This window comes from Peromyscus californicus, unplaced genomic scaffold, assembly GCF_007827085.1.
Source record: "Peromyscus californicus insignis strain IS unplaced genomic scaffold, ASM782708v3 Scaffold_9__1_contigs__length_137607984, whole genome shotgun sequence".
NCBI lineage: Eukaryota > Metazoa > Chordata > Mammalia > Rodentia > Cricetidae > Peromyscus > Peromyscus californicus.
Window position 1 is genome coordinate 55,480,029 of NW_026294617.1, and position 26,168 is coordinate 55,506,196.

General features: G+C 38.2%; 1 protein-coding gene across 5 annotated transcripts in view; it reads right to left on the minus strand.

The window, feature by feature from the left end:
- The window catches only part of Wdr49 (WD repeat domain 49), a 164,724-nt gene that overhangs the window by 46,122 nt on the left and 92,434 nt on the right, over positions 1 to 26,168 (minus strand). For all 5 annotated transcript variants that reach the window (XM_052731666.1, XM_052731669.1, XM_052731665.1 and 2 more), the window contains 7 exons: positions 22,683 to 22,847; positions 15,788 to 15,903; positions 8,582 to 8,712; positions 6,952 to 7,050; positions 4,016 to 4,177; positions 1,999 to 2,186; positions 804 to 1,001 (listed from right to left, as the gene is read on the minus strand). In XM_052731666.1, the coding sequence (XP_052587626.1) occupies positions 804 to 1,001; positions 1,999 to 2,186; positions 4,016 to 4,177; positions 6,952 to 7,050; positions 8,582 to 8,712; positions 15,788 to 15,903; positions 22,683 to 22,847 (1,059 nt within the window). The remainder of the gene's footprint in view (positions 1 to 803; positions 1,002 to 1,998; positions 2,187 to 4,015; positions 4,178 to 6,951; positions 7,051 to 8,581; positions 8,713 to 15,787; positions 15,904 to 22,682; positions 22,848 to 26,168) is intronic.

The following is a 26,168-nucleotide window of genomic DNA, read 5'->3' on the forward strand; positions in this document are numbered from 1 at the left end:
ATTATTTTTATATTTCATTCTTTAGAAACATTGTGGCTCTTCCTAACGACAGAAAGAACTAATGAATCTGATTGGTTGGACTGAAACGCTTGCACTGTGTGTCAGTGAACAATGATGGAAAACAAATTCTTAATCTGACTTCTGATTGGTAAAATTTGTGACTGTAATTTGACAAAAAATGTTTGTGATTTTGTGCTTATAAACCCCGCTTCTGAGCCGGGCGGTGGTGGCGCACGCCTTTAATCCCAGCATTTGGAATGCAGAGGCAGGTGAATCTCTGTGAGTCCGAGGCCAGCCTGGGCTACAGAGCGAGTTCCAGGACAGGCTCTAAAAGCTACACAGAGAAACTCTGTCTCAAAAAAAAAAAAAAACCAAAATGAATGAATGAATGAATGAATGAATTAACGAACAAACAAACCCCACTTCTGCCCCTGCTTGGGACTGTCAGGAGAAACAAGGCTCCTGAATTCTTGTCTGCAGCCCTGATTGATCGGCCACCCGCTTATGTGGTGAGTTATTAAAGTCTTTGGAACCCGTATTATGTCTCTCTCCTTTCTCGTGGCGCATTAACAGGCTAGGTGTAAAAACACGTACCCCTCCCCCTCCCCCCATACCCCCATGGAGCTGGTTTCAGTTACTGGTAGTCAGGGAAAGTGATAACAGAGTTACAGCTGCAGCATTGCCCATCAGGCCATTCATAACTAGGAAACTTTAGACAGCAGAGGAGACTTCCATGGAAATAAGGGCAGATTCACACTCACTGTCAAGTAAATTCTAGAATAACAAAGAAGGAATGTGCATACCTGACCGAAGATTAAGGAAGGAGCATTGCAGAGTCCAGTCACACAGACACTGCAGTCTGCAGAGGAGGAAATGATAATCAAATGACCACCTGGCTCACACATCTGCAAGGAACTTATCCGGTCCTCATGAGGTTGAAATGATCTGAGCAAAGGTGGAGGCTGGGTGATTTTGTTCTCGGTGGAATTAGTACAATAGTCCTGAATGAAAAAAAAAATCCAAATTTTTAAAAATCCAAATATTAAGTGAATTGTTATGTAATGACAATTTTTAAGAAGTCTGATGTGGAAATGGGAGGGTGCATTTAGAAATGATAACCTATGGTTCACCTTCAGGAGAGAGCTCATGATGATAAAGGATAGAAACAAAGATATTAATGTTGACAAAATCTTGACACTGAAATGATCAACTTGAGAAAAGAAAATGGGAGGGGGGGTCAGAGACTAAAAAAATAAATAAAACATAAGCCGGTATCTGATAGAGGGGAGCTTGGCCACATGGAGACATCTAATATTACATCATCTTACAATTTTTTTAATGGAGCAGGTAATTAGTTATTATGTCAATTACCTTAGGATGTTGATAACAGTAGATGAAGGAGCAGCACATTAGATGGCATTTAGAATTTGTTTCATAGAAGGTGTATCCAGCTGTTTGTGTCCCAACAGTGCTACAGTGAAGCACTGATGAGACTGTACTTCGACACTGGACAACTGATATGGCTGCATATTAAGATTCGGCACTGAGAAAAGTCTGTTTTGTTTTGCCTTTTTTTTTTTTGGTGTGTGTGTGTGTGTGTGTGTGTGTGTGTGTGTGTGTGTGTATGTGTGTGTGTGTGTATACATGTGTATGTGGATTATTTTAAAACTGTCTCTGCTCAAACTATGCAAATGGTTTCTTTTTTGTTTGTTTGTTTTTTAAAATAGGGTTTCTCCATGTAGTCCGGGCTGTCCTGGAGCTCTATTTGTAGACCAGGCTGGCTTCAAACTCATAAAGATCTGTCTGCCTCTGCCTCCTGAGTGCTGAGATTAAAGACTTACACCATCACTGCCAGGCAAATGGTTTCTTTAAAATAGGAGAGAGCATTTCCTCCTTTATCTAGGAAACAGACAAGGTGTGATTCATAGCCAAATACATTTTTTATTAGATATTGTGCTGAAAAGTAATGATGATGCTGTGAGAATATTTTCCATTTACCTCTATGTTCCAGATTTTCAACCATCCATCAGGATCTCCAGTGGCAAGGTATTGATTTTGTTTATCAGTAGACATAATAATGGATCCAACTCCAGCATGAGCCAAAAATTCAGCCAGAAGTTCTTTCTTGAATGTGTCCCAGAACCTGACATAACCAGATGCTCCACATGACACCAGGTTGGCACCTCCTGTTACATAGGGGAAACCAAATTAGAAAAATAAACCCAGAAATCCCAAAGCAGCTTCTCCTACCGGATCACCCTTTTGGGAGCATATGAGAGTGGAGAGTCAGTATCATTGCGATCTATTCTGGGCACCATTCTGACTCCCCAAATTATAAAATGGCAATTATTCTATGAGGCCCTTGCTATAATATTAAGAATTAGTGTGGAGTATTAATGACACAGGTTATATAAAATATTCCACCGTTTGGTTTTCTTTTACTCATTCATTACATTGATACTATTTGCATTAGACTTTGATAAAAATTATTTCTTTGATAAATTTACAAAATACTAATTTAAACATTATGGTACTATCCTGAAAATATAAAACTTATTCTCCATAATAAGCCATTGGACATGTACACAAGAGGCAACAACCCTTATACATGGGTCTAGATGCACGTACGCACTCATGTCAGTAAAGATATTGATTCTCCACTGAGCAGCAAATCATGGATTCTATGTATGAGCTCATTTTTAAATTTTTCATCAGGAATTTTATTGTAAGTCCTTGTGGAACCCTTTTGTTGTTGTTAATAGATCTGGAACTAACTATTTATACTTTCCATTTATGCAAAATGTTTTGTGAAAGTATTCCTCTGTGGCAAATTTATTATTCGATAAATCTGTAGATGGCTTTCCATTTTTACATAAGTGTACTGGCCATTAACAATAGAGTTAAGGTGGAAGTTATGGTATGTCTGTTTCAGCAAGAACAATTTAGAAACCTAACATTAAGAAGAATTAGTTATCAGGAATGGAGTAATTTTAGGATAATGTTTCATGTTCATAATGTGAGGATAACTATGTTTTGAACAATGACAGTTTTGTAATCAGTTTCAAATTCATCTTAGATGTTCCATTAGGTTTTTGAAACAAGTAGAGGTATAACTTTATTGATGGTGAATTTTATCGCACAGGTTTTCCAGTTGCAAATTCAATGTGCAAAAGTGATTATACAAACTATAGCTCAGATATGTTCATTTCTTTTTCCAAACATATAATGCTCATATCTATCTAGATCCCTAATGTTACACAGACACGAAAATAATTCTCAAAATACAATTTAGGTGACAATTCAATGAATCTTCTCTATGTTAGATTTTGTAGAACAAGATGTAAGCTGCATCCACTTCATGCTACAAAAGTAGGCACATTGTAATTTTGTCTATATACTAGCAGCTCACCACAAATAGTCACAGGGTACCACCAATGCTAGTATCTCTCTTCACAAAAAATTCAAATGGGACTTGGACCTATTACAATGAATAAAAATCAAGTAGCAAACAAGTGCTGAACATCCCCAAACAATATTCAAGACGTGAACCAGGTAACCCTTGTGTTGGGATAGGCAGTCCATTCAAACCTCCCAGTTGAGTCCAATCTCTTACCTCCTCAGTACCTCCTCAACACAGAAACAGATATGATTAGTTTTGATACATGTGGACCCACACATTGACTCACATATTTGTAACATGTATCTAACTGTGCCCTCTGCCCGTCTAAAACATCTACACGTCATGACTGAAACAGTGGTATCAGTTGTTTGCCATACGAAATAATTGTTGGAATTTTTCTTGCTCTCATCTCAAACTAGACAATGGGTAAAGTATTAGGTAGATCCACTCACCACCCTCCCCAGAATAAGCTTCCTGTCCAAGTGCCCCTAGCCTTTCATGAACCAGGGCAGGCTTGATAGCTACACAAAGTCAAATACTGTAAGACCTAGATAATAAAATATATTGAACTTCCTTTCTTAAATAGGAAAAGGCAAATGCAAACATATGTTTTACCTGTTGCTGCGTTGTTTTTTCTTGCTTCAAGGAAGCAAAGCTTCATAACAGCATTATTACCTTCTGTGTCACTCTCAAAATTTTGGGCAGCAAGGGTGGCCTGCTGTGCCAAGCAGTGAGCTGAGCAGCTCCTCTTGGTATTAAGCTTTTGGGCTTCTGGGTCTGTGATGAAGAAAAGGACAGCACTCTTGGTGAAGAGAAACATCTTCTGTTCAAACCAGCATGCTTGAGCAACAATAGACCATCTCCACCCTGGCCTTGGGTGAGATGGCGTCATCAAGTCTCACAACACATATTGAGTCAGCTCCCTACCGACTCATATCACATATCAAGCCACCTACTATTCTCTTCTACAACCTCAACTGAAAAGATTGCTTGATTTCATTTTTGCTTTGCATATGCCAGGCACACTTCCTGTGTTTTTCCTTGTGATGAATTAATTAGAACTGTATATCTTAGTCATTGTTAACATTCCAGAGGTCTCAATATAAATGTGTCACTAACAGCATGAAATTCTAGTTAATGCTAATCTTGCAAGTATTTAATGAACATGAAATCAAATGAATAAATATATGCATACTTAAATAATCTTCTTTAATGGTTCCATTTGTTAGTGGATTACTCTGGAAAAGACATCCCTAATGGTAGTTTAATTATATAATTCTATCATCTTCAGGCCACATTACGAAAACTGAAAATGTTTGTATCAGAATTAATTGATAGCTTGCAGATAGTTTTGTAAAATCCCTATGGGAGATACCTTCAAATTTTCAAAGTGAAAAATATAGTAATGCTCTGGGTGGCGCGATAAGTCAGTTGGTAAAGTGCTTGCCACACAGGCAGGAGTGCCTGAGTTCCAGCTGCAGAACCCATTTTATTATAGCATGCACTTGGATTCCAGCGCTGATGGGGAGATGAAGACAGGTGGATCCTTGGGGTTGAATAGCCACAGTAGCTCAGTCTACTTCAAAAGTTCTAGACCAGTGAGAACCCTTGTCTGAAAAAAAACAGAACAACATAGCAACCGAGGTGGAGGGCACCTGAGGAATGGTGGGTGATGTCCTCCAGCCTCCACTTGCCTGTGTGCACATGCACACGTGTACTTAAATCAGCACAGACACACATGCACAGACACACCCAAGGAGGAAGAGGAGGAGGAATGTAACAATGCTCTCAGTGTCTTTCATAAGTTGGGTATTGTGATTTGAATGAGAATGTCACCCAGAGGCTCAAATGTTTAAATACTAGTTCCCAGTTGGTAGTGCTGTCTGGGAATAGCTTGGCTTTGCTGGAGGAACTACGTCACTGGAGGCAAGCTTTGACTCTGAAGAGCTACATGCATTCCCAGTTCACTTTCTGTGTCACGTTTGCAGCTGAAGAGGTAAGTCCTCGGCTTAGTGTTCCTGTCACCCTGCCTCCACTTTGCCGTTATTTACTTAAATCCTCTAGAGTCATAAATGTAAATAATCTCTCTCTTCTATAAATTGTCTTTAACCTGTTGTTTTAGTGCAGCAATAGGAAAATAACCAATACAAGTATTGTTACTTTCTCTTATTTCTCTATGTGTTTAGTGGTAGCCACAGTTACAAGGCTCTAAATATAGATAGTACTCTCTTGAAGGCAAAGGGAGAGAAAGAGGCAGAATTACACCATCTCCTTGGAATGTTGAGATTAATGAGGTTAGTTCTTTGTACATAAGGCTGCTGTGGGATGGTCTGTATGTCAAGTGTGTTGCTGATTGGTCAGTAAATAAATCACTGATTGGCCATTGGCTAGGCAGGAAGTATGGGTGGGACAAGGAGGAGAATAAAGCTGGGAAGTGGAAAGCTGAGTCAGAGAGATACTGCCAGCCGCCATGATGAGAAACAGCATGTGAAGATGCCGGTAAGCCACAAGCCACGTGGCAAGGTATAGATTAATGGAAATGGATTAATTTAAGCTGTAAGAACAGTTAGCAAGAAGCCTGCCATGGCCATATAGTTTGTAACCAATATAAGTCTCTGTGTTTACTTGGTTAGGTCTGAGCAGCTGTGGGACTGGCAGGTGAGAGAGATTTGTCCTGACTGTGGGCCAGGCAGGAAAACTCTAGCTACATAAGGCAGGTCAAAGCTTTGTGTCAGCAGCCAAATAATCCCTCAAAATCTTAAATTGTTAAATTGGTTTTCTTACTCCCAATAAATTACTCTTCAGCTTTTCATACACATGCACACACACACACACACACACACACACACACACACACACACACACACACTGCATCTAGTAGCCAGTACTTCAAAATGTGTTCTCTATGAGCTTACCCGATTGAGACAATAGGAACTAACTCGACCATAGGAAATGAAATAACTATTATCTAAAGAAACCAATCTAAAGAAAAACCTTTAGTTTCTAAAGAAACTAAGATAAAACATGAAAGGCAATTGTGGAGACACTTTACTGAAGTAAAAAATATTCATGTTCTCTGCTAACTGCTATAAAATATAATATACTCCTGTCTAATGCTCCTCTCGAGTTTCTAAAGTAAGGAATAATTTATGATATCCAGGTGGCATAATATTTAATACAAGCTCAGACTGAGGCTGAACAGCCAGTCAAGTAAGCATAGTTCCCATTTTCCTACCAAAGGATACCCAAGATCACTCATAGGCAATTCCGCAAGTTTTATTGGCTAAAACAAAACTAAATAAAAATGAGAGTCCTGCTCCCTGCTGTCAGTAATACAGAAATGCTGACTTAGTATAAATAGAAAACTGGAGTGCTGGATAATTTGTAAAGCCAAGTCAGTCTTAAGGTTCTTCTTACACTATCACTAATCCTTGGAGCTTACAGCCAGTCATCTATAAATCAGGTATACACAGCATAAGGTGCATACATAAACAGCCAGGCTTACTGTACTACAACTCAACCCAAGATTTCAGTTTCAAATTTGCACTCACCTAATTTGGATGTTAACTGCCTCTGGTAATCAGGGTGAAGGACATGGTGAGCATTTTCTGTGCTGCTATTCCACAGAACAATTTCTCCATCATAGCTACCTGTAGGAGCCAGGGCAAACAGCATAAATTACCAGATGATTGTATAGAAACATGCAAGCAGAGACAAAAGGAAGCCATTATCATTGTGTATCATATAAAATCTTATAAATAGTAGGTATTCTTTATTTTTGGAGACATGAGTAATAATGATACCTGGTATGTTATTAACTGTAGAATATTAATATTTATAAAGTAACCCATGTAGTTGGTGGATATGAGTCAATTAGCTATATTATTTTACTCTAATAAATCACTCTGAATAAAGGATCTGAAGTTAAACAGTTAGTCTGAGTCTAGGTTCTGCCAATTATTAGCTATGTATCATTACATAGGATATTAACTCATCTTGATGCCAAAATGTTTTCATCTATATGATTGGGTTAACCATTGTACTTATGTACTTATGTAGTAATTTTAAAAATAAAAGTATGTAGAGTGGTGTTAAGCACTAGGCAGATATTGACAAAGTGTAAATTCTTAGAGTTCTGTTCCTACACTATTTGTGTAACAGAGAGAGTTATTTGCATTTCTTTCATCTGATTTCTTTGTGAAATGTTTTCTCCAGCTCTACAATTCTCCCTACGGGAAGTCATTTGTTCCTGTTTTGTTTTGTTTTCATAAGAACAAGAGAAAAGCTCAAACAGAAAAAATGATGACCAAGCCTGTGCTGTGGACAAATCACATATCAGTGTCCAAATGGTACACTCGGTGGTCACTGAGGACAGTCCGTTACTGAGCAGAGGGACAATGGCAAGTGGGGAGCACAGAGCACAGCTGAGTTTGGGTGAGGCATATAGATGGTGACTTCCTAAGATTTGGGAAGAGGAGAAAAAACATATTAAGTTTTGTACTGTTCTGGACAGAGCACTCTACTTAGCTCAGAAACTATTAGGTAAGGGTATGGATTCCAGCTCCCCACGGTAAATCTACTACTATCTACTATGACTCCAAAATGCATTATTAGTAAAGTGCTTAGATTAACATTTTCCCTGTATAACTGAGGGCATTAGAATGAATTAGGAGTTAGATTATGCTAAAGAGTTAATTTGTTCCATGCAATACCTATGATGTTATCTAAGATAGATATAAAGGAGAGTTAAGATATTCTAATTAAGAAGGATTTGAGTGCCACCAAGGCATGATTCTTACCTTACTGCTCTTGAAAAATGAACAATACAATCAAAGTTAGTGTTCACTAATGAGTTTATTGTGTGTCAAGCACTATATTAAAACATTATACTGGCTATCAATACTTTAAAACAAAAATGTACCCAGACAGAATTATGAATTAAAATTTAAATAAGTCACAATATCATCCATAGTTAGTTAGCATAGCCAGTGTGTGAAACCAAGGATACAGCCATGGAAGCTGGTGGTCCTAACTACCATAGAAATAAGGGCTTAAAGGAGCTATAAGATGGCTTCATTGGGAAATCTATTCACTTTTCAGTTGAGAAAAGTCTTTTTTGTTAAATTTACCCAAAGCTAACAAACGATCTCTAATCCATTGTCCAGAGAAGACTCGATTTACCTGTAGCAAGAGTTTGCGGGGGTAAAAATGAGGCACACAAGATGTCATCTTGATGATGGACTCCCCCTTTCCACTCTTCAGACTGGATGGAAAACTGATTGAAGTTCTGGTGTCGAAACACAGTAACTGCTCTGTAAAATGATATAGAATTTAGCTCTGAATTGAAGATCGGTACTGATATTGAGTAGCCATTATCCACTTGAATGGTGCAATTTGAAAAGTCTGAAAGACTATACCACCCAAAATGTTATCACCACTTGTCATCCATAATAAAGTAAGCTGCCCACTGAAGTTTCTTTAAAATTCTTACATGAAATCTCTGGTAAATTATAAATACTTAATGTGGGAAGGTTAATTATGCTCCCATAACTGTTAAAACCAAGGATACATCCATTTATCAGATTAAATATGTTTCCAAGACTCTGAAATAAAATTCCCTCACGTGAAACTACTAAGAGTTTTATGGCAATAACAACAAAAAACTAGAGTAGGTCTATGAACAAATATTGCCTGGTAGTTTAAATTAAATCAATATGGTTTCTTTAATCAAAGATGCTTCTTAGGGTGTTTACCTATAATCATCCCTATGATATTTTCCATCACCGTATGATATTACGGTAGCCATAGAGTCTATTCTCTTGGAATTCACTGTATCTTTAAAAGTCGCCATTCGAGGAAAGTGTTTGAAAATTGCCATCCACAAGAAGTATGAGATATGGAAAACATAGAAATAACAGTTTTAGAGAGGTCAACCTTGAGGTACTGCTGGCCAGTCTGAGTGTAGAGTATGGTGAAGACAGACAGTCTGGTGCCCAGGAGGGAATGAGAAAATGTAGATGACAGTTTATGGGAAAATCAGCACTGCCCTGTTCCGACTCGGTGTCTTGAGCTCTGGCGGACAACCACTATTAAGCCTCCCGTTCTTTTCATGGCTGCCCTCTCTTCAAATGACCGTCCATTACCATAGCTTGAGCCTTCACTCTCATTCTCCCTCCCCTCCTGACATCTTGCTTCCTCTCCCGCTTCATTGTCAAACCAAATGTGCATCTTCACTTGTGAACCAGAAGCTGCTTCTCCTCCTCGACATTCTTGTTCCCAGTGTTCAAAACGCATTACACTGGTAAATTGCCGTGTGTTGTTGGCATTTGCTGTGAGTCTGGCTGTGGAGGCAGGCTCCACCCTCTCCCAGACCCAAGTATGTGTGTCTCAAAGTGACCTCCCAGGCCCCCTGTCTCAGATGGGCTGCTCACCCACGTATTCTGTGACGTGGAGGAGTGGGGGACAGGAAACTAGCCCAAGAGGGAAAATAGGTAGACAGTAAACCATTTCCAGCAGATGTCACTCTTCTTTTAATCATGATATCCAAGTTCCTACAGTTGGAAAAAGAATCTGGAAGTCCAGCCATGTGAAGTTTATCCATGGAGAAAATATTCAATTAGAAACTCAAACTGACTGCCTCACACTTCCCAGTCCATTTCTCCTGGATGTTTTGAGCACCGGATTTGACAACATTTTGCTATCTGCTTGTTTATCAATCATCTATATATTACTTGCTATTTACTCAAAACAAAAGGAATGACTATCATGGATCACGCTCCGGAAACAGAACACAGTACACAGTTCTTGCTTTTCTGCTTGCCCTATTTATTATTCATTCCTGAGTCTCCGTTTTCTTGACCCTTCTTTCTCTCACCCTTTTGATCTTAATGTTCTTTATTATCACTGTTTCTCTTCTCTCTCTCTTCATTCAGAGATTCCATGTATCAGCATGGATTCTAATGTTGGTTCCATACAAATGGCTTTCTATTGATCTACATCCACAATGCTTACCAGGATTGATTGGTTTCAGTTTGCCAGTCAGAGATTCTATACATATTATCCTTCCATTGCTAACATATCTTAACACAAGAAAAATCAAAAGTTGCCAGCGTTTTTCCATATACTGTCCTGAATTCTAGAATTTGGTTTACAGGCCATCCTTACAGCCTCGCATGTGCCATTTTCCCTCTGGTCACAAATACCTACATTTTACATCATGCAAGTGTGACATAGTCATTCTTTTCGTTTCCACTTTAAACGGCCACTTAGAGCTTCCTAGTACAGAGCTCTCCACCCCACTGGTCAACAACTGTAAGAGGTTCCTAATCCAGTCTCACTGCTGCTAAATCTACTCTCCCCAGATGAAATCTTCATCCTGATACTAGACTCACCTTTACATTCTTGAGCTTTTAATACCTCATTCTTCAAGCAAGTATTGCTTCTCCACAAAATGTCTTAAACATTTAGAATCAGTAGCCCCAAATGACTAAAACATTAAATGAAATGTGCTAAGTACCAAAGCAGCATTGATTAACGGACATGGGAGTCCAGAGCACAGATCATGGAGGTCCAGTTGAGGATTTATATTTACTATATAGACCATATAAATATATAGGACATGGGAAAAAGAAGCATGCAAGGGAAGGGGAGAAGACAATGAGAGATGAGGCTGAAGCCTTGCTTAAAAACACTAGCTGAGTGGTGGTCATGCGTGCCTTTAATCCCAGCACTTGGAAGACAGAAGTAGGCAGATCTCTGTAAGTTCAAGGCCAGCCTGGTCTACAGAGCAATATCCAGGACAGGCTCCAAAGCTACACAGAGAAACCCTGTCTCGAAGAAAACCAAAACAAACAAAAAAACACTTCCTGGGTTTCCATTTCTCACATTACAAAATTCAAATATGAAAGCCTGATTTTCCAGATCCAATAATATATAGACTTAATCTCCTTCTTGAGAATTGTTTCTCTCTGTTCTTCTGTCATTGCCTCTTAGCAATGCGTGTGTGTGTGTGTGTGTGTGTGTGTGTGCATTTTCAATGAACTTTGGAGCAAGGTCATAAAAAGCTATGAAGTAGTATTCTTTGCACAACATTGAAGAAATAATATTTTATTAAAATAGAGATTATATAGTAAATAAAGTACTATGATCATCTGAATTGTACAAATAGATTACAAGGTTTCAAATCTACTGTTTTACAGGGAAGTTTAAAAATGTCAGGCATATCCAGGGCTAAGTTACTGAAGAACATTATCTTGCCCAAACCGAAATCTTATTGTTCTCTGTTTCCAGATTGTGGTTGATATATTGTGCACCCCAATAAACTTATCTGGGGGTCAGAGAACAAAACAGCCACTATGTTAAACATAGAGGTTAGGCAGTGGTAGCACATGCCTTTAATCCTAGCATTCTGGAGGTAGAGATCCATGAGGATCTCTGTGAGTTCAAGGTCACACTGGAAACAACCAGGCATGGTGACACTTGCCTTTAATCCCAGCACTTGAGATCTCATGTCTTGCTTGGGAAAGACACACGCCTTTAACCCCAGGAAGTGATGGCAGGAAGCAGAAAGGTAAACAAAACAAGGCGTGAGGACCAGGAAGTAGAAGCTTTTTAAGCTTTCGGGCTTTTAACAGCAGTTCAGCTGAGATCATTCAGGTGAGGAGAGGACTCAGAGCCTTTCAGTCTGAAGATTCGTGGAAACAGGATCGGCTGAGAAGATGGCAAGGTGAGGTTAACTGTGGCTTGTTTGGTTTCTCTCATCTTTCAGCATTCACCCCAATATCTGGCTCCCATGTTTCTTATTTAATAAGACCTTTTAAGATTCATGCTACACCAGATGTTTCATTTTCCTTTGTGGTATCTTCTGTCCTTTTAGTGTATCCTATGCACCATCTTCTCAGGCCACTCATATTCTATGAAGGTCCTATAGGAACTTGCATGTGAAGAAATAACTCCCTTCTGACCTCTTGAATTATTCACTTTCACTAATTAGATTAAAATTGTATCTCAAAGATCCTCAGTTAGATTATAAGTACAAAGAAACAAGGGATCCTCATTTCTTGAACTGAATGAGGGAAACCATCTGCTTAAAGAGAGCTTTCTGTGACCATTCCACCCCAGGATTCTCCCTGGAGTCCACCATCCCTTCTTGTTCTTCATTTTCCTTGGTAACATTCATCATTGTGTTCTATATTTTTTTGTTTGTCTCCTTTTTGTTTTTCTGTCTCTTCTTCAGTAAAAAGAAAGAAAGAAAAACTTATGAAACAAAAAGTTTTCCACCTGTACTATCAATGCTAGAATAATATTTCACACATAACAGGCAATGTACAAGTATCTATCAAACACAGTTTAAAAATTATTCCTCCTTATTAAAAATAATAATTTTAATATGAATACCATTAATTGAGGCTTAGGAAGATACTATAAATAAAAAAATTCGAAGATCTGAAATTCAGTTTACTATCACAATATCATGTGTATATATTTCTAAGTTTATCTACTAGTAGGTTAAGGGGAGGGTGAGTGTAGAATGAGAGTGAGAAACATAGGTCAATCCTATATTTATTATGTAAGCCAACTGTCAATGTCAAATGTCTTTTTGCCAAGATTCCCATATTAAATTGATATAGATATATTCAGGGCACACCACTCAAGGCATGTAATGCTTTTCATAATATTCTACAAAAAGTAGCCCTTTTGACATTTGACCTTGTATGTCAAAACACTGAAAAACTTATTACTTGGCACCTTTCCCTTAAAACCTAACCTGAAAACTTTGATTTGAAAAGACAGTGATCCTTAAAATATCCCAAGAATCCACACTCTACCTCTCACCTTTTCCACCTCAAATGCAATTCTTTTTTGTTTTTTTAGTTTGGACTTTGCCAAAAACAAATTTAAAGTTCAGAATGAGCCAGTTTTCAGCCATTTTAAGGGTCAGATAGACTTGTACTTTGGCACTGAAGGTATTTACCAGCTCTGTTCCATTCCTCATAGATTGGGAAATGGGGAGAAAAGGACAAGCTAAAGTGCTATAGCATTCATCCGAGCAGACATGATGCTCTAAAGAATACAGATGTAGTACTCACAGATGCAGGTTTCCAAATACTCAGGATATAAAATGAATAAGCCTTAGGACAATTAGGTTGTATGTTGGAGAAAAAAATCAATAAAAATGATGTAGGTCTATGCCTGGGGCCATGAAGTGAAGCCCAAAATCCAAGAGGAAATTGATGTCAGAGAAGAGACTAAACAATGCGTTCAGTTTAGAACATGCTGAATCTTGGATTTCAGTGAGAGATATCTAGTAAAAAAGTAGATGGGTGAGCTTAGAGGTAACAGCTTAAGTCAGAGGTTTGAGTTTTCTAGAAGACACTGCCTGCCTACTAAGATGAAGGTAAGGATTAAATTAGATAAGGTATGTAAAGTACCCACTGCTTCACAGCACCAGGAACAAAATAAACCAGTTAGTATATTTAGGTGCCTCAATTCAATAAAAGCAATTTCTACTCAATACTGAGCATAATTATCAGACCAGTCTCTATCCTGAGATAGAGCCTGAAGTTAAAGCTTCACTTTAACCCAAGAGGCTCTCTACCTGGATTTTACAGAAAGTCTGATAAGATGATTGTCAATCTTTACTTTTTCTTTGTTAATCACTGAACCATACTGAGCTGGTTTCAAGGCCATATTTCCTCAGATACAACCAAGCAATTGCCCTTTGGCTTTATGAGCTAAAAGCTGCATGGTAGAAATGACTGTCTGGTTCAAGAAAAATCCATCCTAAAGTATTGACTCTAAGGAAACATATTTTTGAAATCCACATCCATAAATGTTGCATAACTTAGCTGATAATTCATTAATGCAATCTCCAGATAAAGGGCCCAAGATTGACAAGTCTGAAAAAGACAGAAAAAAATGGAGACGAAGATGGAAGAGTACTAATTTTCTTTCATTTTAGTCTTCCTAAATCTTGTCGTAGTTCGCAGGAAGTAACTAACAGTCCACCAATGTATATCACATGCAAAATGTTTCTTTAGGCCACTTTTCAATAACTTGATATATCAAACACTTTAAATTTTGTCTTATTCACAATCAGAAATACTAGCTTTGATGCTAATTTTTAACTATGACTATCTAAAAAATATAAAGAAATGCTGTCTGTGAATTTTGTTTTCATTCATTTTTTTCCTGTTCAGAATATAAACTGGATCAGCTAGATAAAATACCCTAACCCTCCCATGGAATTAGAGATTTAAATTTATTCATAACTATGGCTTAGCTGTAGACCTCTTAGCCCTAGCCTGCTGAAGAGTTGTAACTTGATAATGGATAATGATTGCTCCCAGGGATGTGAAGAAGCCTTGTCCTTCCAGCTAACGATGATTGAATTGGTCTTTAATATCAAGTGGAATGATCTGAACTACATTTTCTTTATCATCAAACTGCCCTTGAAAACAGTTAGTCCACATATAATCATTTCAAGATTGAAAAAAAAAATGTCTTTCTGAAGACTGAAAAAAATCACCCAGCATACACAGCTGATTTAAAAATGTCTGAACCCTAGCTTCAGTCCATAAATGTTAAGATTATATAACAAACAATGTCGGGAAAGTTACTTAATATGGTGATATTTTGTGAATTATCAAAATCCTAAGTGATAAATTCTCAAAACAGAACACACTTTATTTTCCTGACCTTTATACAATGACATAGAAACACCCTCTCCATGATCCCTTAGTTCTCTCAAGAAAAGTAAAAGAAAACAAAAATGATTTTCCTAATAATGGTGTGAAAGAAGTACACCTATGGAAGAGAGAGTATGCTATGTGAGGTGCATTTTCACAGTGACTGGAGAAGGGTCTGGCTCAGGTGTCAGAGAGCCATTTCTCTCCGATGGCAAGGAATAGGGCTGTTACTGTGATGACCATAACCTGTGGTTCGTGAGCCTTTGGAACTGGTTTATGGAAGAGATGTGGATACACTTGGAGATGCAGGGTATGAAAATGTATCAAAAGAAAAGTGAAAGTTTTCCTGTGCAATTGGGGGAGGCAATTTACAATACTAAGAGTTTATTGGATTTACAATAGAGGAGAGACTTGGAAATTTAAGAAATGGTAGTACATATTTATCTGGAATTTTTAAAATAAGACTCACATTTCCAAACCCAGGAGAAAACCCCAAAATGGTTCCCCTAGCCAGCCAAGCTGGGTAATTTTACTGTATTTTATTCACAGAGTATCTAATTGATTCCAACTCACTTGCCTAGGCTACCAACAAGTTAATGACTCATAACCAAATGAGAATTCTTTGTTCTCCTTTTATACTTTGATTCAAACAAAAGCATCCTCATTTTCCCTTCTGACAATTTACATAAGCATATCATACCTCTCCCAGCCCACAACCAGGATAGTCTTCTTAAGAACCAGGATCTGTGAAATATCCACAACTCCATCTTGCCCAGCATTTAGGGTGTAGTGACAATATCCATTAAAGTCCCACACCTTTAAGAGAAAAGTGAAAATCAACATTGAGATAAAAAGACGAAAATATCCTCAGGATGTGAAACAACACAGTGCAGTAGGATGAGTTGGTTAAATATAGGTGTTAGTTTATCTCAGTTGTCAATTTTGTGAGGTTTGAAATCACTTAAGAGGCAGATCCCTGAGTTTACTCTGAGGGTGTTTTCAGAAAGAATTAACTCCTATGGAGAGATCCACTCTAAATGTGAGTGGTTCATCCCATGGGCTGAGATCCCAGACTGAATTACAAAGAGAAAATGAATGGTGCATGGGCACTTATCAGTATCTGTTTTCTGATTGCGATTTTAGTATGACCAGCCTCTTCTGGATTCTCCACCATGACAAACTGTACTCCAAAACATGACCCAAAATAAACCCTTTCTAAAGTCACTTCTGGTAGGTATTTTGTCGCAGGAACATGAAAAGTAACTAAATCAGAAAATTAGTATCAAGGAATAGGTCTCTTACTGTGATGAAACTAACCATGTGGTTAATAGTCCTTTGGAACTGGTTTTTGAAAAAGGTATGGAAAAGGCTGGAGCTGCAGGGTACTGATGTTCTAGAATGTGGTAAGAACTTACTGTGTTGTTGTGGGAGGTTTGCAGGAGAAGAATGCTGAAAGAAATGTGCAGAGTAGAGGGCAAGATCAAAAGCTGTTAGAGGGGAACCGGACTGCTAGTGAGGACTGGGCTAGAAGATACTCATCTTATAATTTGGCAAAGAATCTGAAACCTAATCCTCATGTCGTGAGAACTCTAGAGGAGCTGAGTTTTAAAAGCAATGACTGGCCTCCCTCTCTGTGTATATGTGTATGTGCTTCTCCTGCTTTTTCTATGTTTTTTTCTGTTTTTTTTTTGTTTTATTTTATTCTAGTTGTTTGTTTGTTTCCTTGCTTGTTTATTTCCTAAAGATAGAGAGAAAAAAAGGTATGGAGTTGAATTGGCAGAAAGGTGTAGAGGATCTAGAAGGAGATGAGAGAGGGGAAAACCTTGGTCAGAGTAGACTATGTGGGAAAAAAATCTATTTTCAATTTTAAAAGTGGAGTAGTTTGTTTGGGAGAAGATAGCATTCAGGCTGTGCAATGGATACTGTGCATTGTCTGTATCCTGTTCGCCCATGAGAATAAACCAAGTAGATCAAAGCAGTGTGAAAATGTTCAGAGAATAACGGGGTGTGAGTGAGGTTAAAGTTATAGACATGGCAGTTGAGATAAAAACAACTATAATTGTTGAAGAGATTAATGTCATTAAAGAGATAAACAACGTTGTTCATAAAAAAAATAGAAAAAGCGGCATGAGGATAAGACATCAACCATCATGGTCTGCAACTTCTAAAAATAAAAATTCACTCATAATAAGAGAATCTGGACTGAAAATACTACCAAAATTATTTCTTACTAGAAACCATCTCCCTGAGGTTGCTTATTCACAGATTTGGCCATCCAAACACACAGAGGACACAATAGTTGTGGTAGAAGGGCCAAACTACATGTCAAGGTGGCAACGGACCTTGGCGGCAACATCCACATGGTCCTGGATTGACAGATCCTTAAAATTTGAGAGTTAATAATTTAGGCTTGCATGAAGTTTTCAGAAAGCTGCTAAAGCCCAATAATATGTAGTAGAGTCAGATGATTAGTAAAAGGGTTTTGAGAAGTCATTGTCTGAAGCTGTGACGGTGAAACCTAAATTGTATTATAGTTCCCAGGGTGTTAACGGTGTTAGAACCAACTAAGATTTGGTGAAGAAAATTGTATGCATGGAGTGGAACTTACTAAAAGAGAGTGATGTGTGCTAAGGCTGAAAAACGAAAGCTATCCACAGCTGCCAGGGCCCAGATGATTCCATCATGACCACAAGATAAAGTTGTCGAATTTTGTGTTTGACATGATGGGTGGATTGTAGTCTTGCTTTGGCCAATCGTTCTTTGCTCTACCTTTATCTCTTCATTCTGGAATGGGAATATTTATTTTGTTGTTGTATACTGTGTGTGCGTGCGCATGCGTGTGTGTGTGTGTGTGTGTGTGTGTGTGTGTGCAGGGCTCAGAATTACCTTGAGTTGCAACTAAAAATTGAGTTGCTCATCAACTTCTTAAAAGACTTTGAAGTTTGGGCTTTTGAATAATGCTAGAACTGCTAAGATTTTGGAAACTCTTATAAATAAACTGAATGCATTTTACATTATGAGATGTTCATGAGCCACTGAGGGCTATGGTAGAATGATTTTTGATGCTGGGAAGAAGCTGAATAGAGCACTTATTTAGCATGAACAGCATCCTATGTTTAATCCCCAGCACTACACACACACACAAAAAAAAAAATTGCTACGTTTGAGTATTAAGTTGATGAGGAATAGACTTGTGATGAATAATTTGTTAAGCTGATGGAATTTAGAGTCACCTAAGAGACAAACTTCTGGGCATGTCTGTTAAGGTTTTTCCAAAGTTTTAACTGAGGTGGAAAGGCCTAAACTTACTGTGGTGATACTATCCCATGGACCATGATGTTAGACTGGATTACAGAAACAAAAGCTATTGCAGCATCATTCTCTCTTTGTTTCCTGATTGGAGATGTGACAGGACCAGCTCTCTGTGTTCCTGCTGCCATGCCTCCCCCACCATGATGAACTAAACCAGTGGTTCTCAACCACCCTAATGCCGTGAACCTTTAATACAGTTCCTAGTGTTGTGGTGACCCCCAACCGTGAAATCATTTTTCATTGCTACTTCATAACTAATTTTGCTACTGTTATGAACTGTAATGTAAATATCTGTGCTTTCCTACGGTCTTAGGTGACCCTGTGAAAGGGTCATTTGACCCCCAAAGGAGTCTTGAACCACAAGTTGAGAAGAGCTGAACTAAACCCTAAAGCTATAGGGCAAATCTACTTGGTACTAAATATAGTTCTGGTAGGTTATGTTATAATTAATTTTCTCAGAATTCAAATTTAGGTGTATCTATTACTGCTGTGATACCGAAGTCCTTTAAATATCTGGAATGAACAAGAATGATGTATTAATGGAAACTTCTTTGTAGATTTAAAGTAGGGACTGATTACAAGATAAATCAAGGCTTTGGAGAGTTGAGAATGAGGGCATCTGTGGGAGAGAAACTAAAATTTTAGTTGTTCACCAATGAGCAGAGTTGCAATTAATCATGCCCAAGCAATGAAGCATTTATAATACAAATAAATAAAGAAACAGGATTACAGAGTTTCTGAAGCAGTGAACAGTGGATAGACTTGGGAAGTGTAAGCTTTCCTGGCAAAAGGAAGACACAGAAGCCCCATGAACCTGCCCACATGCCTTTCTTCAGACTTTTCCAACTGGCTATTTATCTGCATCACCTGGGATAGTTTTAAATAAATATAATGAAGTGGGTTTTTTTTTTTTTAGTTCTGTGAGATGCTCTTGCAAGTAAGTGTGACACAATGAGGGGTTCATAGGAATCTGGATTTAAAACACATGGATTAGAGGCATAGGTTACAATCTGTCCTTACACCCATCATTCTAATTATGGAGCAGTCAACTAAGGCTGAGTCCTCAGTCTCTAAACTCTAACCTAATTGCTGTGTAAATGGTTTAGGAACTGAATGTGTTAAGGACTCCCAATTAATACCTGCTAGAAAATCCACCACATGATTGCTTCTGTGGAAGAAAAATGTCTGTAAATTTTTTAGTGAGCACCAGTGTACTGTTCTATTGAATATTTTAGAATCTGTTGAAATCTTGCCTATTTGTCTTCCATTATGTGTGATCTAGGAACCATACTCCTCAAAGATGGCTGAAGGATTAAACATCTAATTCAGGGCCTAAAGCATGCTTCTCATGTGCTAGGTCTCCTGTCTTTTTCTGATTGAGTTGCCTGGGGACAGAGGTTGCCAGGCCCATTCTTAAAGAGTATCTAACAGTGGTTCTACTCTCTATTCAGGCACTGTGGTACTGACAGGGCCAAAAGATACACTTTTAGAGAGGGAATCAGTATGTCACCAGCAATTAGAAGGAAGCCCTAAGATGAAACATTTTTGACAAATATTATGCAGAGGTCAAGTTGGCACTGTGTATCAAAATTAAAATCAATACACTCTTTGACTTCAAAGTTCAACATCTGAAAACTTCTCTCACAGATACACTATTCCTGTGAAATGTCTTATTTTCAGGCTATACTACAACATTGTTTATAAACCCTAAAATTTTGAATCAAACAGATTCCTACTATCAGGAAGACTTAAGTTGTATTACATGATATAACCACCAGGAGATGGATCATGCAGCTGGCATTGTTCAGTAGTTAAAGCACATGTTTATAATATGCACAGTCCTTGTAACACCCTCCATGTACACAAAAAGAGATGAATTGTCTGTTATTTCTAGAATAGTCCCAAAACTCTAACAGCTATGACACCTTTGACTAAGGCACTTTAATTCTTGGAGCGTTAGCATCCTCAATTGTAAAATATGTATTTGACCTTGTACTACTGTGTGTGTGTGTGTGTGTGTGTGTGTGTGTGTGTGTGTGTGTGTGTGTGTGTGGCTTGTAACAGTGTCTGGTTTGAAGTAAACATTTTGTATAATTTAATAAACATCATTATTTATATAGAATATTCATATAAACTAATATCCTAGACAGAACTATAAAACAGCAGACCAGCATGTACAGTGGTCTATCATCTAGCAACAAATAGCTCTTCTAGGCTAGAAAAATGGACTAAAAACCAGAAATACTGGTATCATAAGGAGAAAAGAAAACATATTCTGTGCAGACATTACTTCAAAGATTAATTAGTTTTCAGATCTTTCAAAACCATGATAAGTGGAACATAACATTAATTCTTTGATCATACAGCTTCTGACTTGAAATCATAAATGGGGTTGCAAATTGTCATTCATTTTTATTTCCTCACAAAATATGACCAAAGAAGCTCAACCTTTAATTTACATGTCTAATACAGAGGTTGCCAGACTTCAGATTATGCTGTGTGACTGTGATAAGAATAAATACACCTTAAAATTCAGTAATTGGCTACTAAATAGATTTTAAGGTTTATTTTAGTATGAGTTTATATGTATGTGTGTCTCTGAGTGTGTATGTGCACGTGCGCAGATACCCATGGAGGCCAGAAGAGGATGCCCTGGAGCTAGAGTTCTAGGCAGCTATACAAAGTGGGTACTGGGAATTAAACACATGTCTGCTGAAAGAGCAAAAATGATTCTCAACTGTTGAGCCATCTCTTCAGCCACTACACAACTTAATTAATTGTCACCTCTAAAATGTGCAGGTTTCTTCAGAGAATCCAGGGTCACCTGGGCTTCACATTCAGGTTGTATTGCTAGAAAAGACTCTTAATCCGCTCAACTGAAATAATTCCCATGAAGAAATAGTGAAAAGATCTAGCCATCCTGCATTCCAGGAAGTGTTTATCATGGATCATTTTTTCAGTATCTACAAGGTCTGCCGTACCCTAGACTCTATAACCAGTTCCTTCAACATGAGGGGTAAATGGGTCTTTATCCTTTGCTTTATTTCTGCCTCAGTTTCACACTTTAGTATTGGGTAATATGGCTGATTCCTTTCACCTGCCTAACATTCCAGTCTCAGTTGTCGCTCTTTTATTTCAGTTCACCTGTTGGGACTGCTGTGACCAACGACTTTCAGACATTGTACCCTGTGGACAGTGATCTTCCCTACACCAGTCTCCAGTCCACATCTCATTGATGTAGCTTTGCATAACCATGTTCTGCTGATATACAGAGATTTCCATGCTGAACCCATCCAGGCTCCCTTTTCGTGCTGACAGTCATCAGCCCGGGCTTTCTCTGAACTTTTGCCACTAGCTGTAGGATAGTGTTCCTATGTATCCAGGTAGCTTTTTGTGACTTCCCTGCACTTTAACAGGATGCATTATGCACCCTATGCCAATGGTCCATTCACCATGGGAGGTAGTCTAGCATCTTTCTCTCCCCGTTATGACAGCTTTGAGAATCATGTGGTTTATTCAAGAAACAACTTTCTGTTTCCTCACAGAGTCACAAGCCATCTCCAATCAAAGGCTGCCATGGTTCTTTACATGGCTCTCTTCATGACACAAGGCTAGAAGTGTCTCTGATAGGCATAATTTCTAGTAGATATATCTGGTTTTACATGAAAATTTGCTCATGATGCAAATTAAACTATCTCCTTCTCACAGAAGAAATAGATGGTAGTTATAAAATAAGAAAACTGAAAGAAATAAGGTACCGTTAGTTTAGGATGAAAAAGAAATATGATTATGATTATAGTTTTATTATCCCATCTCACCACCTCAGTACTTTCATATAACAAAAATACAAGTCATTAAATATGTTTATTTTCAAGTATTCACTTTGTGCAAAAAAAAGTGTATTACTGCCATTTAAAAACTTTATTATGTTGTCCTATTCCTCATTTCATAAATTTAGAAGAAAGAAAACTAGAGAGGTTAGCTGAAGCATATGAAAATTACCCAGGCCTCTTATTTTCAAAAAGTGATCATGCACTAGAAAAGGCTTTCTGAAATAAGTATGCCTAGCTGTGTCTTTTTACAAATAATTTATTCAGAAAAAAATCATTTATCCATCATTCTGACAGCTTCATTATTGGCTGATTTATTTAGCTCTTATCTCGCCTTGTCTTTCTTCTTCTGAGGCCACAAAGGCAAAAGCAAGCAAAGTTTTAGCTGTGCCTCTCCACACATCCTTCTAACCGCCTCATATCTGGGTAGAAGAAGCCTCGTTTTGGCCATACCTTTACAGTCCCATCTGTGCTGCCAGTCAAAAGCCTCCACTCATTTGCATCCAGGGCCATGGTGCTGATCTCCGCATTGCCATGGCAACCAGAAAACTGTTTGATTTTCTGCCCAGTTTCTATCATCCAGAAGGAAACAGTAGACCCCACATCAGAGCTGATTACCTAGGAGAAAATAACATAGTGGAGGAATTAAATATAGTTTCAGGATCAACCACTTTCATTTCAATAAAAATATCTTGCCTGTGCAATTTCGCTGCTGAGATCCCCCAGTGGTTAAAGACATTTTTTCTACTGTTTTTCTTCTGTTTGTTAAGCTGATAACATTTCAATTTGTAGGCCAGAGCTGAAGTAATGAAGTCATGATCTTCTTTATCACAGAAGACAGTAATCTGCTGCCTTTACCCACCATTCAGCTGACTGTCTAGAGGCCATCTTGACTTAATACCTCACTGCCAATAAACATAAATCTTTCATATTTATTTAAGAAAGACAAATCTCATAGTTCTGGTACTGTGACACTATTTACTAAACAAAATGGAACTTTTTATTTGTAGTCTACTTCCATGTAGCAATAAAAAAAAAAAAAGAGAAGCACTTCAACACTTCAAGATACCGTGGGAAGTAGTTAGGTTCAACAAGTTACTGGAACTGTTACTTTTTTATGCCATCAGTCCTTTCCTTTCTCTTCACTCAGAGTAGGGTGTGTGTGTGTGTGTGTGTGTGTGTGTGTGTGTGTGTGTGTGTGTGTTATAATTATTCATGTATCACTAAAAACAAAGAGTGTATGTTAAATATAAATCCACATATATACTTCAAGAGGAAAGCAACAGAACAAGCACCGGGAGGAGCAAGACTCCATGAGATAAGAATGAGAAAACATGGATTTGACAGAGGCAAGACAACCACTTCTTTCCACTCTAGGTATACAACACCTGTAAGACAGGTTTTGTTCAAACCACTCTACCAGTGAGACTGGAGAGATCTAGTTAATGAAAGAAAACTGATAAGCACATGAATATGTAGACAGTAATTTATCTAGGATAATATCTTGATTTTGAAAAATTAAAGTATTTCTCTACTATTTACACATTGTTATTCTATAAATGTAAACTTATTGAGAAAATTTATATTTCATATCGTATGTGTTGAGGGAACCTAATGTATGTTAAGAAGGCTAACACTGGTAGTGATCATTAACACATGCATACATTCTATAGGCACTTGCTGTACATCCAGCCTGTGACAGGAGGACTTGAGTGATTAATCCCTACTTTCAAAAACTCTAGCTCTATGTATTAAAATTTTCAAGTAGCATCAAGATGATGGCTCGCAAGAGCTTGCCACACAAGCATGAGGAACTGAGTTCCAGTCTCAGCACAAAAAGATAAAAAGAAAGAAGAAAAAAAAACTGGACATGGCAGCCCATTGAACTTATTATCCTAGTGATCACTTGCAAACTTGAAAAACATTATTGGGACCAGGATTTTACCAATGAAGTTTGGCGGTTAATTCTTGTTTCCTACGTTTTGTAACTAGTTTTGTCACTCAAGGTGAGAGTGGCACAGTGTGGTCTACCTTTACTCGATTATAGAACCCCATGAAATTTAAATTTTGCTTAAAACAGAAGAGTACCTCTTATTGAAAAGCATTAAGAAATTCAATGAAGGCCAAGTGCACAGTATGTGAAGGGACAAAGAAAGCAGATGTCTCAGTTAGGGTTTCCATTGCTGCGGAAAACACTATGACCAAAAGTAAATTGGGGAAGATAGGGTTCATTTCACGTTTCAGCTTACAAGAACATCACAGAGAGAGGCCAGGGCAGGAACTGGAGGCAGGAGCAGAGGCTGGATTGCTGCTCACTGACTTTTTCCGCATGGCTTCCTCAGCCTGCTTTCTTACAGCCCTCAGGACCTTCGGCCAAAGGGTGGCACTGCCCATAATGGGCTGGGCTGCTGTCTCAGTTGTGGTTCTATTGCTGTGAAGAGATGCCATGCCCAAAGCAACTCTTATAAAAAAAATAAACACTTAAATGTGGGCTCAAAGACCACCCCTCCCCCAGTGACAACATCCACCAACAAAGTAGCACAGCCAATTAGTCCCCAAACAATTCCACTAACTGGGGATGAGCATTCAAACATATGAGCCTATGGGGGCGATTCTTATTAAAACCGCCACAGCCTCTTACATCAATTACTAATTAAGAAGATGCCACACAGGCTCACCCATAGCATGATCTTATGGAGGCATGTCAGTTTCCTCCTCTCAGATGACTCTAGCTTGTGGTGAGTCAACGTACAACTAGGACACAGTTATTGAAATAATGATCTCGCAGCAGCTGTGATTGCCTGGACAGGATGTTCGCAAGAATGGGGCTATCAATAGTCCATTGTGGATTAAGGAAGAGGTTGCATGGGGCACAATCTCTCCTTGATAAACTCCTGGCAACTGACAAATTCTGAAAAAGAGGGAGTCATTGTCTTCAGTGTGTCCCCAACTGTGTGATCCAGTGGAAAGTTCCAAACCTGTGGTAACACAGACAATTCTGCTTATGACTGAGTCACAAAACAAACCAAAAATGACGTGACTGTAATAAAGGAACACATAGGCAGAAGAATGTATAACAGGAGTGTAATATAGGCAAAAGTGGGTGGGGGCAAGAGTAGCTGGAGTGTATTAGTCATATACATGTATGAAATTATTGAAGAAAAAAGTTCATGAGTTTAAAAAAAATGAGAGAAACGTCGTTGTTTTTGAAAAGGAGAAGACTGCTACAAGGGCTGTTGTTGGTAAGGACGTCTCTAAGAGAAGAGCAGAGAACAAAGCAGGGCCGCAAGAAGACCACACAGAGCTGACTAGAATCGTGAATTAAGAGCTTCTTAGCTAACCGAGTCATTCTAAAGGTGGAAAGAGAGGAGGGGTTGAAAGAAGTGACAAACTGTGGGTAAAGTTGATATCTCGGAGAAACAGAACAGAATCTGGATTGGATCTCTGTTAAGCTTTGTTCTCTTCTCTGAAGCTACAATTGTGATTAAATGATTCCTTCAATGACATAACAGATTATTATTAAGCTAGGGGGAAACTTCAAAGCTGAATGGCCTATATCTTTGAAATACTGTGACCTGATACATTATCATCCCAAGTAGATGACTGTTTCCACTTGATTTTATTTGAACACCCAGATTCTCCAGCAAATGTGCTGAAGTCTGACTGTTTCACCAGTTAATTGTCTGAAGTTGGGCATGAGGGTCAAGTATATTAATTAACCTCTGTAAGCATCACTTTACCCATCTGTTGTGCAGAGATAATTACAACAACTAGCCCAAACCTTGTTAAAAAGGCTTAAAGAAGCTAAGATTTGTACATCACTAACTGTAGCATATGGTATTGCTACAAATAAGCCATAAAAGTTAGCCATGTCACTCTTCTGAGGTTCATTTGTCTGGCCTATTATCGTGGCCCATTCTTCTTTCAAATTCAAATCAA